The following is a 13,073-nucleotide window of genomic DNA, read 5'->3' as shown; positions in this document are numbered from 1 at the left end:
TATACATTAGTCCTGGGGTGGAGAAGCTCGAGGGCCACATTCCATTCTGAGAAACCACTTGGACGCCACATGGCAGTGGTGGGAGGAGCCAGAAGCAAAAGTGGGCGGAGCAACAAATGTAAAAGTTGCCTTTGTGCTACAGTGGTACCTCAGGTTACATATGCTTCAGGTTACATATGCTTCAGGTTACAGACTCCACTAACCCATAAATAGTGCTTCAGGTTAAGAACTTTGCTTCAGGATAAGAACAGAAATCGGGCTCCGGCGGCGCAGCAGGAGGCCTCATTAGCTAAAGTGGTGCTTCGGGTTAAGAACAGTTTCAGGTTAAGAACGGACCTCCGGAACGAATTAAATATTTAACCCGAGGTACCACTGTACTGGCTAGTTTCTACAAACACACACCTCTGTACCCTCTATCCAGGCACACAGGAAGCAATATCAGAGCTCAAGGACCCATTGCAGCCAGCCAAAAACCCTTGGGAGGTGAAACAGGCCTGGACAAGACGGTGTGTGGCCTAGAGAGTGTTATGAGGACTACACAGCAGCATTCATCCCCCCTGAGGTTCTCCACCCCACCCCAGAATCCCCTTGCATCGCTTTGTAAGAGGTTACAAATTTGCTTACGGCCATTTCTCATAATTCTGGAAGAGGTCGATGTTTCTCAGCAAGCCCTGCTCTCTGATCCCAGGGTCCTGCTTTGGCAGCAGTTGGGCCAGATCCGTAGCACTTACACTGCTGTAGTTTCAGGACGCCCTGGCATCTTTGGGCGGCTGCCAATTCTCCACGGATGCTGCTGCCTGTGCTTCCTTGGGCCAGCCTGCCTGCTTCCCTGGGCTTGGAATTTACCTCAGTTGGCAGGAGGCTGCAAGGTTCTTGCCCTTTTAGTTTCCCACAAAACCCTGAAACGACACGCCATGGGGGCACTGATTCCAGGCAGGCAGGTGGCACTTTGCCAGGGAGGCAGTTGGTGAGATGGGGGTGGGGGCTGGTGTAAAAATTCTTCTGTCAGGACTCCGAAAGAGCATCGCATCTGACTGCCCAACAGGAATTAAATCACTAATGCAGTTGAAGCTGTTGCCTATAAACTGGTGCTACAACTTTTCCATTTCACCCAGCAATCAAGTCTGGCTTTACTGAAAAGCGCCCTTGCAGAGCTTAAGGCAGGCTTCCTAAACCTTGGCCCTTCGGATGTTTGTGGCCTACAACTCCCATGATCCCTAGCTAGCAGGACCTGTGGTCAGGGATGCTGGGAATTGTAGTCTCAAAACATCTGGAGGGCCGAGGTTGAGGAAGCCTGGCTGAAGGCAGCATTGGGGGACCTGTGGTCCTCCAGATGTTGCAGGACTATCCCTGACAGTTGACTCGTGCTGATAGGACTCCCCTTTTCCCCACAGCTCTGTGTGGGGAAAAGGAGTGCCCTAACAACTCTCAGCACCCTTAACAATCTACAGCAGGCATAGGAAAACTTGGATTTGTTCTGTATGCTGTTGTTTTCAATCAGCCTGAAAGGCTGAGGTTATCCTGAACCAGGCTTCCTCAACCTCGGCCTTCCAGATGTTTTGAGACTACAATTCCCATCATCCCTGACCACTGGTCCTGTTAGCTAGGGATGATGGGAGTTGTAGTCCCAAAACCTCTGGAGGGCCGAGTCTGCCTATGCCTGAACTACAGCTCCCAGGATCCTTTGGGGGAAGGCAGGCCTCTTTAAAGTCGTACCATCGCGCTTTGAATGTGTGGTGTGAATGTGGCCTATATCAGCTTTTTTTTTAGTCTGTACTAGCAGGGCTCCTCCTGCAGGTAGGAATGTAAATGCATGCACAATATTAATAACAGTAATAAGAAGAATACTCCCGTGTGACGGATAAACAGTAGCCGGTGTTAACACAAACATGCTGGGTGTGCCTGGTGAAACGCAGTTGCCCTTTGTCCCAGAGTCTCATAATTTTCCCGCGGAGATGGCAGCAAGCCTATATATTTTGGATTAGATCACCTGTCATGTGTTATTCCTTACATAATTGTTTCTGTAACCCACCATTATCCTTATGATTGTTCTTGCTCCATTATCCACTTAGCCTTGCCTAATGCATGTGCCACAGGGAGAATGCGGGAAGGGCGGGAGGGGGAGCTGAATCAATGGAGGGCTTTTAGTAATAAAGAGACGAGCACCATACCAAAATACAAACAAGAAAGCAATTTAGCATCCTCCCCTGCAGCAGGTGAACAGGAGGAGAACATGCTAGTAGCATAATATGTTTGAGGCCACGAAGAGGCTTATAATTGCATCTCAACTTCAGGAGCCATTATTTTGCCTAGTTAGTTCTTCTTTCAGCCTGGATCTCTTTCATTTCTTTTTTTCAAGAAGAAATTGATTGCCTTATAACCTAAAATACAGGACTGGAGGGGATGCTCCAGACCAGAAATGCATTTTCATCTCACCATGTCGTCCTAGGTAATAACATGCATTTATTTGTGTATTTTGAGGATTTATATCTCAGCTTTCTAGTCAAACGATCTCCAAGATAGTTTATATTATTTTGCCACGATACAATGCAACATAACGTGGTGACTTGCCGTGTAATTCAATCAGCTCCAAGTGATGGGGCAGCCGGGGGGGACATTCGCATCATGCATTTAAAGCACCGTGACACCACTTTAAACCACCATGGCTTCTCCCAAAGAATTATGGGAGCCGTAGTTTGCTAAAGGTGCTGGGAATTGTTAGGAGAACCCTGTTTTACTTATTTATTTAAATCTATATACAGTCAAACCTCGGTTGTCGAATGTAATCCGTTCCGGAAGACTTCCACTTCCGAAACGTTCGACAACTGAAAACTGACAAAACAATACAACAGGGAAACTCAAAATGGTAGCACGTTCGGCTTCCAAAAATGGTTCGAAAACTGGAGCAGTTACTTATGGGTTTTCAGAGTTTGGGAGCCGAGGTTTGACTGTACTGCCCTTCATCCAAAGATTGCCGGGCGGTTTACAGCATAAAACTACAAAATGAAAACACAAAATACATAGCATAAGAAACACAAACAAGAAGAAGCCCTCCCACAAACACATTTAAAAGGCCATCGATTGTTTATTTAGCCAAAGACTTGGTGATAGAAGAATGTTTTCACCTGGCGCCTAAAAATATGTATTCCCCTCCCAGAGCTACTATTCCCAGAGTGGCCCAGCAATCAATCTCCCCTCCCCAGCCACATTTTGTTTTGCTGTTTCATTGCTGGTGGCAGCACAGGAGTTTTCTCTGTCACCTTCTCAACATGCCCCCTCCCCATCACACTGAGAAGGAACCAAAGGGATCTTTCTGGGCAAGGTGACTGGGTGACTCCCTGCACTGCTGCTGCTACAGAAGTGCCATTAAATGTCATTTTAATACTATTAAAACTGTGGCCACAAATCCCATTTAAGCTTCATTAAAAAGTTACTTCAAAGTTGGTAGGGGGTTGGACTTAGATGATACTCGTGGTTCCTTCCAACTTTACAATTCTATGAACATTATTTACAACTTCTTCTTTTTTTAAAAAAAAAAAGCTTTAATTGTATTTTTAGCTGTGGCAACAAACCTCTGCAACAGCTGAGGCACAATCCTGGCCATCTTGCTCAGAATTACAAGCCCATTTGGACTTCCTCAGAGAGGGGGGTCGAGGGGGCAGCAGCCAGTCTCATCTTGCCTCAGCAGGTAGGCTGCTGGTTATACTGGCCACTGCAGGAGAGCAAGCAGGTTGGCCAGCCAATTGTAAAACAGGACAGCCAATTTTGAGGCATGTGAGGGCCAATTCACTTCTCCTATCCATGTACCTCTGGCCGGAGAGAATTGTCCCATTTTGCTTCACAGTTGGGCCAGCCTTGAGAAGGGGTGATCTCTAAAGAATGTAGAGGACCATTGCAGCTCTGGGCTGGATGGAGAGCACCCTCCCCTCTCGATCTCTGGGCATTCCCCACTCAGCTTGGCTTAATTTCTCAGAAAAGAAAAGAAAAGAAATTGGGGGTGGAGTGGGAATAATCTGCAATATATTTAACTTCATGGGAAAACAGAGGCAGCAGAGCTACTTGGAAAGTTGGGCACTCCCAGATCCAGCTTCACACCTCTTTTTAACAGTATGAAGCCACTCAATAACCTGAAAGACCACCCCAAATCAGCCTGATTTGCTTCACTATTTGGGGTACAGGCAGGGCGAATGCATACATACCTTGACTAAATAGGTTTGATATGTATGTGGCAATTGTTGGAATGGCTACTGATGTCACAGAAGGCATCAATGCCTCCTTAGTGGGGGAAATCAGTGATATTCCCATGTGAAGGAAACCTGACGAACCAGCTGGACACTTTCTCCCCATTGAAAGGTTTCAGATTCCTCAAACACTGTTCATTACTTCTCTTCCTTCTTCTTTTTTTTGTTTTTCAGCTTTCCCTCACCAGGAGGAGAAAATTCAAAGTGACGTGCAGGACATTATTCTGCAAGATTGTGATCTTTGAGGTGTGCCTCTGTCTGCAACATTTCAAGGTAACGCCACTCGTTTTGGTCAAGTAAAACGTGTCAAGGTGCCATAATGAGACAAATGATCTTCAGAGGTTTAATTAGGGGAGGGAGACCCTTTCAGTTAGTTTATTTTCATTCAATAGCCTAACATACAAAAAACGCTGAAACCAATAAAGTAATGGAGAACCTGAAAAAGGAGATCTGAAAGGCACCTTTGCGAAAAACAATTGATTTGCTTCATTTCATTGAAATGGCTGGTGCTTTGATGGTTCATATTTACAATAGCTTGTCCTGTTCTTCGGTGGAGTTGATATGTTGAAGTCTTTAGAACCATAAACTTGATCAGAACTTCCTGGGTAATAAACAGCGGATTTAAGATGTTGGCCCCCTCCTCACGATGCTACTGCAAGCCCAGCTGCGTGCCAATTTGTAGCTAAAGACATCAAGAAATGTGTTCTTCATGCTCAAATGCCCTTGGAAGTTGAAAATAGTTCCTGGAAGCTCAATATGCAAACTGGATTCAGAGCCTTGAAGAATTTAGAGAGTGAAACACACACACACACACACACACACACACCAAAGAACACAACACCCTGACCTTCCCTAACAAAGGGCAAAGCTTGGAGAAATCCATTATCACTATAGACAGGAGAGCTTTTTGGAGCTCAGAGGGTTGAGTTTCTTCTGTCTCTTTCACTGCTTTTGTAGAAAGATCAGAGAGTGAAACCAGGGGATGCTGATTGCATGTATAGCATATATACACATGCACACACACAGAGAGAGATAAACTTAAAGCAATTTCACAAACCCAAGCGGGAAAGTTGCATGTTTTAGAAAAGATAGAAAAAACAGGAGGCCTCACAACTGCAGCAACACAATGACAGAGGAGAAGAAAAGGACCAAGGGACCTCCTGTATCTAAACAAGCATCCAATTTCTAAACATTGGGTCTGAGAAGGTTTTCTTTCCCATTAGCAGTTCTTTCATACCATTCCCATCATCCCTCCCATTAAATGTAGTCTCGAAATGGCATGGACCTGTTTTCCAGTAGAACAAGTATCATCCTTCCCACTGTAAGCATCTTATTTTTATTTTCTTTGGTCCTTTGGATCTTTAGGGTTGCTTTCACTGTGGAGATCTGTTGGAGGGTCCTGCTCCCCTTTATTTGTTTTATTCAAAGCATTGGCTAAAATAAATAAAAAATTAGTAATAAATTCTGGAAATGTAATCAAAAAGAAGGGATTTTTTTTTCCACATGTGGTGGACGTGCCCCAGAAGAAAAATATTCTGGGACATGATTTATGAAGAATTAGGTGGGAGGAAGAATGAAATATCTGAGAAAAGGGCATGGCTAACTAACTGGAACACACCGCACTGCAATATTTTGTTGAAGCCCCACTTGTCTATGTTACCAACTTGTTGCCCATGAACGACCTTTTCCAAAGTGATCCCATGGGTCCATACATGTGGAAGGATTTGCATCAGAACTGGTTATTCATATACAGTGGTGCCTCGCAAGACGAAAAAAATCCGTTCTGTGATTCTCTTCGTCTAGCGGTTTTTTCGTCTTGCGAAGCAAGCCCATTGACGGATTAGCTGATTAGCGCTATTAGCGGCTTTTAGCGCCTTTTAGCAGCTTATCGGCTTATCGGATCAGCTGATAAGCGGCTTAGCGGCTTAGAAAAAGGGGGGAAGGGGAAAAAACCACAGGAACTCGCAAGACATTTTCGTCTTGCGAAGCAAGCCCATAGGAGATTCGTTTTGCGAAGCACCTCCAAAACGGAAAACTCTTTCGTCTAGTGAGTTTTCCGTCTTGCGAGGCATTCGTCTTGTGGGGCACCACTGTACTGTTTCCACAATCCACTGAGGATAATCCTAAATTCCTGCCACAGCGTGCTCACAGACTAATCACAAGAATAACATATTCCAACACAACCTTTCTACATGTACAGTGGTACCTCGGGTTAAGTACTTAATTTGTTCTGGAGGTCCGTTCTTAACCTGAAACTGTTCTTAACCTGAAGCACCACTTTAGCTAATGGGGCCTCCTGCTGCGGCCACGCCGCCGGAGCACAATTTCTGTTCTCTTCCTGAAGCAAAGTTCTTAACCCGAGGTACTATTTCTGGGTTAGCGGAGTCTGTAACCTGAAGCATATTTAACCTGAAGCGTATGTAACCTGAGGTACCACTGTAATCTACTCTCATAGAATGGCTTCGTTGAGGGCAGGGGGTCAGGTGGGTGAAATCATATTATGAGCATAAGGTAGTGCTGTGCAGAAAATGTCTTCCACTTTTTTTTACCTTTCTCTATCAATTAATGAGGAAACAATGCTTTTGAAAATTATCAAAGGAGAGAGTGAAAAAAAATCAGTGTGTGGTATGCAGGGCTTTGGTTGTGCTTGCCTTACTTCTGAGGCAGCAAAGAAGTTTTCTTTCATTCCTCAAATCATTTTTCTGGTACTCTGCATGTTACCACCTTCCCTGGATGCCTGTGCTTGAGGGAAACTTCTTGATATCCTTCGCTGGGCTTTCCTCTAAGCATGGGAAGTTGGGGAGATAGCCTACTGTGCCCCAGCAGATGTTTATTATTTTTAAAAATCCATGTGAGTTTTTTAAAAAGAAAGGTGAAATGAAGGCCTTCCCTTAAAAACAACATCAGAGAGTGCACTCAGGTGCCTCAGCCACCCTGGGGTTCTCTTTCAGGTAAAACTCACAGGGAGAAATCCTGTCCCATGGGTGCCCCCCCCCCCCAGGTTCAAGTTGCTCAGGCAGCTGGGGAGGCTGCAGAGCACTGTGGAAATGTTTAATGGAAAGAAAAGACCACATCAGCACCACATATTTTAAGCATTATTATACCACTTTAACAAGCATGGCTTCCCCCAAAGAATAATGGGAACTGTAGTTTGTTAAGGGTGCTGAGAGTGGTTAGGAGACGCCTGTTCCCCTCACAGAGCTACAATTTCCAGAGTGGCTTAACAAACAAACCCTCTTCCCAGGAAACTGTAAGAATTGTAGCTCTGTGAGAGGAATAGGTATAACTGTGCTTTTAAATGTATGGTGTAAATATGATCACACTCGCCATCCATTTACATCGTGAAACAATAAGGGAGACTCAATCCCGCACCAACCAAAATTCTAAAGGAATTCTAAAGCACACAGAGAATAATGCAGAAAAGTGGAAAGCTCTTTCACAGGGAAAGAAAACTTTCAAGAAATTGATGGACAAATTTCAACAAACGGCTAAGTAGGTCAGGCTGGTTAAAACAAAAAAGATACTGCATCAACAGTAGTGTCCAGATCAAGAGAAGTAATAGTACCACTCTATTCTGCCTTGGTCAGACCACACCTGGAGTACTGTGTCCAATTCTGGGCACCACAGTTTAAGAAGGATGTTGACAAACTGGAACCTGCGCAGAGGAGGGCAACCAAGATGATCAAGGGTCTGGAAACTAAGCCTTACAAGAAAAGTTTGAAAGAGCTGGGTAATCTTCAAATATCCTAAGGGCTATCACATGGAAGAGGGAGCATGCTTGTTTTCTCCTGCTCTTGAGGGTAGGACTTGAGGCAATGGCTTCAAGTTACAAGAAAGGAGATTCCGACTAAACTTTCGGAAAAACTTTTGGACAGTCAGAGCTGTTTGGCAGTGGAACAGACTCCCACGAGAGGTAGTGGACTCTGTGGATATTTCACCCCTCCCATTGCAAGAATCTACTGACAATGTTTGTTTTCAGAAAGGAGGGGGTGGACTCTGCTCATCGCTTCTTCCGCTCCAGCCTGACTCTGTGAGAGTCTAAGTGTTATCTGTGCAGAGATAAGATGACTGCTTAAGCAACTGTAACACTCATGCAGTCCAGTAGCCTCCGATAGTCGTTAGTCTTTAGTTTATTTCTAGTTTGCAGAGGCTGCAAAAGAATAAAGAAGTTATGCTTCAGAGCCGTCGTTCATATAGTTCACTCTGCTGTGCTCCGCTGATTTTGGAACTGAGTTTGGTGCTCACAGCTCAAAGTTGTGAGTCCATTGCACTTAGACTTGCTTCCTGCAGTGGAAGGTCTCTGGAAGTGTTTTCCCAGCTCACCTGGCCCAGTCGGGGCTGAAGAGGTTGAGCCCAGTCATTGGCACCGACTCAAAGGCGAAGCTGACAGACTCTCCGTCCTTGGATGTTTTTAAGCAGAGATTGAATGGTCATCTGTCATGGATGCTTTAGCTGAGATTCCTGCATTGCAGGCGGTTGGACTAGATGACCTGGGTCCCTTCCAACGCAATTCAGTGGAAACAAGTCTAAAATTATGCACATTAGGGAAAGAACAACAATAAACCTACACACAGAAAGATACTCTCATGGGGTTTGAACTGGTCGTTATTGACCTGGAATGAGACCTTGGGGTTGCAGTGGACAGCTTGGTGAGTATGTTGACCCAGTGTGAAAAATTTGAATTCCGTGCTAAGGATCATAATGAAAGGAACTGAAAATAAAACTGCAAACATCATAATGCCGTTACACAAATCTACACAGAGAAGTGTGACTGGCCCAAGGTCACCCAGTAGCTGCATGTGGAGGAGCGGGGAAGCGAACCCGGTTCACCAGATTACGAGTCTACAGCTCTTAACCACTACACCACACTGGTGTAGACACGATAAGATCATACAATTATGCACTGTGTCGAAAAACTGAATAGAGAAAATCATAAAATCATAGAATCATAGAATCATAGAGATGGAAGAGACCACAAGGGCCATCGAGTCCAACCCCCTGCCAAGAGAGAAAAGCTTTCTCTCTCTCTCATAACACAAGAAGAAGCTGCATGTTGGATGATTCAGGACAGAAGGTACCTCCTAACACAAAAAAGTGCTTCCTAATTTCATTAAACAATGAAATTTGCTTCCACAAGAAATAATGACAGCCAGCAAATTGGGTGGCTTTAAAAGAGGGTTAGACAAATTCATGGTTATCAATGGCTACTAGCTACTGTTATGTTGTTCTGTTTCCACGGTCAGAGGAAATTTGCCTCTGATTGCCAGTTGCTGGAAATCACATGCGAGGAAGTGCTGTTTTTCTCTGGTGCTGCTTTGAGACTTCCCACAGGTATCTGGTGAGAATGGGATGCTGGCTTAGATGGCTTAGATGGGCCACTGGCCTGATCCAGCAGCTTCTTCTTATTTATTTTTTTATAATAATTTTTAATTATTTTTACACATATTTTAAAACATAACATCCAGCTTATATATAACATAACATACATTTGGCCACAACAGCCTAAGACTTCCATCCTCCTTACCTGATGGTTTTCCAACTTACTTTCTGATATTGCCTTTTGTTATTATAGTTATTACTGTTAAATCCTTTTCATAGATAAACAGATTATAAATGATACTTCGCAATAATTGATAAAATTAACCTTACAAAACTTATTGTAACTTACTAGGGATGTTAGTTGTTTACAATTGTCTTTTAGATACACCATAAATTTATTCCAGTCTTTCAGGAAAGTCCGGGCTTGCTGGTTCCGAATTTTCGCCAACTCGGCGTAATCCATCAATTTCATCTACCGCTCTTCCTTTGTTGGTATCTCTTCCTGCTTCCATTGTTGGGCTAATAATATTCTTGCTGCAGTTGTTGCATATAAAAACAATTTTTAAAATCTTGCTTATGTATTTCATTACCTACAATACCAATTAGGAAGGCTTCTGGGTTTTTTTACAAATGTATATTTCAACAATTTTTTTTTAGTTCATTATAAACCATTTCCCAGAAAGCCTTCACTTCTTTACAAACCCACCACATATGATAAAAGGTACCCTCTTTCTGCATTTCCAGCATTGGTTATTTGTTTTGTACATTTTTGCTAATTTCACTAGTGTTACGTACCATCTATACATCATTTTCATTATATTTTCTTTAAGAAAACTGGAAGCCATAAAATTTATTCCATCTTTCCCCCCAATCTTCTAACTGTATATTATAACCAATATCCTTAGCCCAATGTATCATAACTGATTCTTCTTATTTTCTTACTAGCACAGAGTGCTTTTCTAGAAGAGGCCTTTTCTCTTAATGGTGTACCAATATATTAATAAGTAACATATTCAGTAGCATTTTCTACATCTCATTTGTCAGCCTATAACTATTGGCAAAACATTTCATTTTGGGATATGGCTACAGTAATGAAGATTTTCACTGGTATTTATTCTATAGATACTCAATTGCAAGATTTCACCAATAACACTTCCAAATTCATCATCAAACTGGGGAAAATTACTGTTGGTGGTGGGAGTAGGAAAGGTTAAAAGTACTGAGAGAACTCAGGACACCAAGATGACTTTGGAAACACAGATCAAAAACAAAGAGACTGGAAGTATAATTAACTCCATTACTGCTCAGTCAAATGAAAACATCCGTGACACCCTTCCTTATTTATGACAGCAGCAAATAGCTCTATTCTCTGGCTGGTTATTGCTATAGGACAGCATTGGTTCTATGGGAGATGAAATGGAAACAAGCCTGCTAATATTTATGTCGCCAAGATCAGGTTATAGATACAAGATTTATGCAAAAGTTGCATTAAAAAAAAAGAAGCCCTCAGTAGCTTTTTATGTCTTCATTCCACAATCCTTCTCCAACAGTAAACAAAATAGCTTTTAGATTTCAATTTTGCAAGTAATATTGTGGAATTATAGCAGGCTTTCTTTAGCTGACTGCGGCTGTATTTCCATTATAGGGATATTTGGCCAACCTTTACAATCTGCCCCCACCCCCCAATAGGAATTAAAAGCGGCTGCTGATATTTATGAATACAGTTATGATTTGCATTGGAGGAAGGCTTCTAAATTACTGGAATCCAAGATTGTATGAGCAGATCAGGGCATGCTAGTTATATGAATACCTATTTTAGGCAACATTTCTAGGGCAGGAGTCAAACATGACAGTGTTGAGGGTTGTGGGTCCCCTTAGCATGCCATCAAAGTAGGACTTGGGGGCAGATGTCTGGAGCCCCACTCAACAGAATACATGGGGGGCAGGATTCCAGATTTGACATAGCACATTACAGTGATGTAAAGGGAGGTTTGAGTGAACACCCTCTAATATACGCGATGGAATCTCCCCAAATCACTATATCACTAAATGTTATAATGAGAACTTCTCTTAGAATTATCCAAATTGTAATGGCGGGGACATATTGGTGCCTGGGACAAAGTGATATGCCACATTTGCTTTTTCTCAATCTCTACATTGTCTTTGAGTTGGTTTCTAGACATTATGTATTCACTTGGTTTCAGGCCAAAGCAATCAGCTTGTTCACTGGAACATGCTGGTCTGACACTCTAGCGGGCCACAGCCAGTCAGTGGGTACAGTTTTCAGCTAGATGGTACAATGTTCTGACAGCTTTCAGTGTTCATATGTTCCTCCTTCGCATGCAGGTTCAGTTCCTGGGTCGTGCACAGGGCCTTGCAGAGGCCTGGGCCAGGTAGATAATGTGCCCCCCCTTTTTTACCCTAGGAATAACTGAAGTCTTATAAATAAGTAAGCATATAAATAATTTTCACAAAAGTTATGCTGACAAATAATTTTATTTCAAGGCTTGAACCATATCTGCATATAAAGACAAAATGGAAAATATAGATAAATATGCTGACCGAGGCCCCCTTTGGAATCAGAGGCCCGGGCCTAGTGGCCCATATGCCCCCCCCCTCTGTCTGGGCCTGGTCGTGCACTTCTAGGTTGCCCAGATATCTGACTACTCATAGACTGAAACGGGACAACTACTTTGGGAGGACTTTGGTTTTGAAAAGCAGCTCAGTGTCTTAAGTAATACAATATTTGTTTGAATCGCCATTCCACATAAATATTTATTTGTGGTGGAACAGAAGTCGATCCTTTTGTTGCACCTTTAACTGCTACACTTCTGGAAACAAATGGTGGCTGGGATAAATCCGACAGGAGCTTTTGATTTACAACAGCTTCCTTGAATGAATATTCAGGTTTCCATTTACTTCTGAGGCAGGTGGAATTTGGCAGATTTAACATCCGGTACAAATGCTCTGACTGCAGCTTTATGAAATACAGTTGCAAACATATTGGGGGACCAGATGCAACTGGGAGAAGAGGTCTGCCTTCTTCTGGCAATGTTGTCTTCTGCACAGCTTCAAGGCCTTAAAAGGTGCTCACCACACTCACTGTGACCACTTTGGGCCACACCTCATCTCATACCACTCACTTTGACATGCAGCCCAAAGCAAGCTGGGTCAACGCAGCCCAAAAATGGTTTAGCCACCCCAATTTAAAGGTACTGTTTTGCTTTGCATTCTTGTCTGAGATAATATAGGGCACTGTAGTGTTAGGATTGTATGCTGACATGCCAACATTAAGCAGAGGAAAGCTGCTTTCACTAATAATCACTATGGATCGGTTATTTATGTTTCCGCCTTGGACTACAATGTTCACTGCTGTGAATGCAACAGTAATTAAAATGATGTAATGTGCACATAATGAGTATGAGGTTTAGTGCACTTGAGGGGCTGTGTGTGTTTATGCATATGCAGAAAATATTTTTTAATCTCTCCTCCCAATGCGCTCGCTCTCTCTCT

The 13,073-nt window shown here is 43.2% G+C and overlaps 1 protein-coding gene across 9 annotated transcripts in view; it reads left to right on the top strand.

Moving 5' to 3' along the window:
- The window catches only part of LOC310702798 (uncharacterized protein), a 73,816-nt gene that overhangs the window by 36,730 nt on the left and 24,013 nt on the right, over positions 1-13,073 (top strand). For all 9 annotated transcript variants that reach the window (XM_083494944.1, XM_083494946.1, XM_083494945.1 and 6 more), the window contains one exon: positions 4,416-4,514. In XM_083494944.1, the coding sequence (XP_083351070.1) occupies positions 4,416-4,514 (99 nt within the window). The remainder of the gene's footprint in view (positions 1-4,415; positions 4,515-13,073) is intronic.

Source organism: Podarcis liolepis, assembly GCF_965112155.1.
Source record: "Podarcis liolepis genome assembly, chromosome: 3".
In the NCBI taxonomy this organism is placed as follows: Eukaryota; Metazoa; Chordata; class Lepidosauria; order Squamata; family Lacertidae; genus Podarcis; species Podarcis liolepis.
Note: the sequence above shows the minus strand (reverse complement) of the source record. Positions and strands in the feature narration are given on the sequence as shown.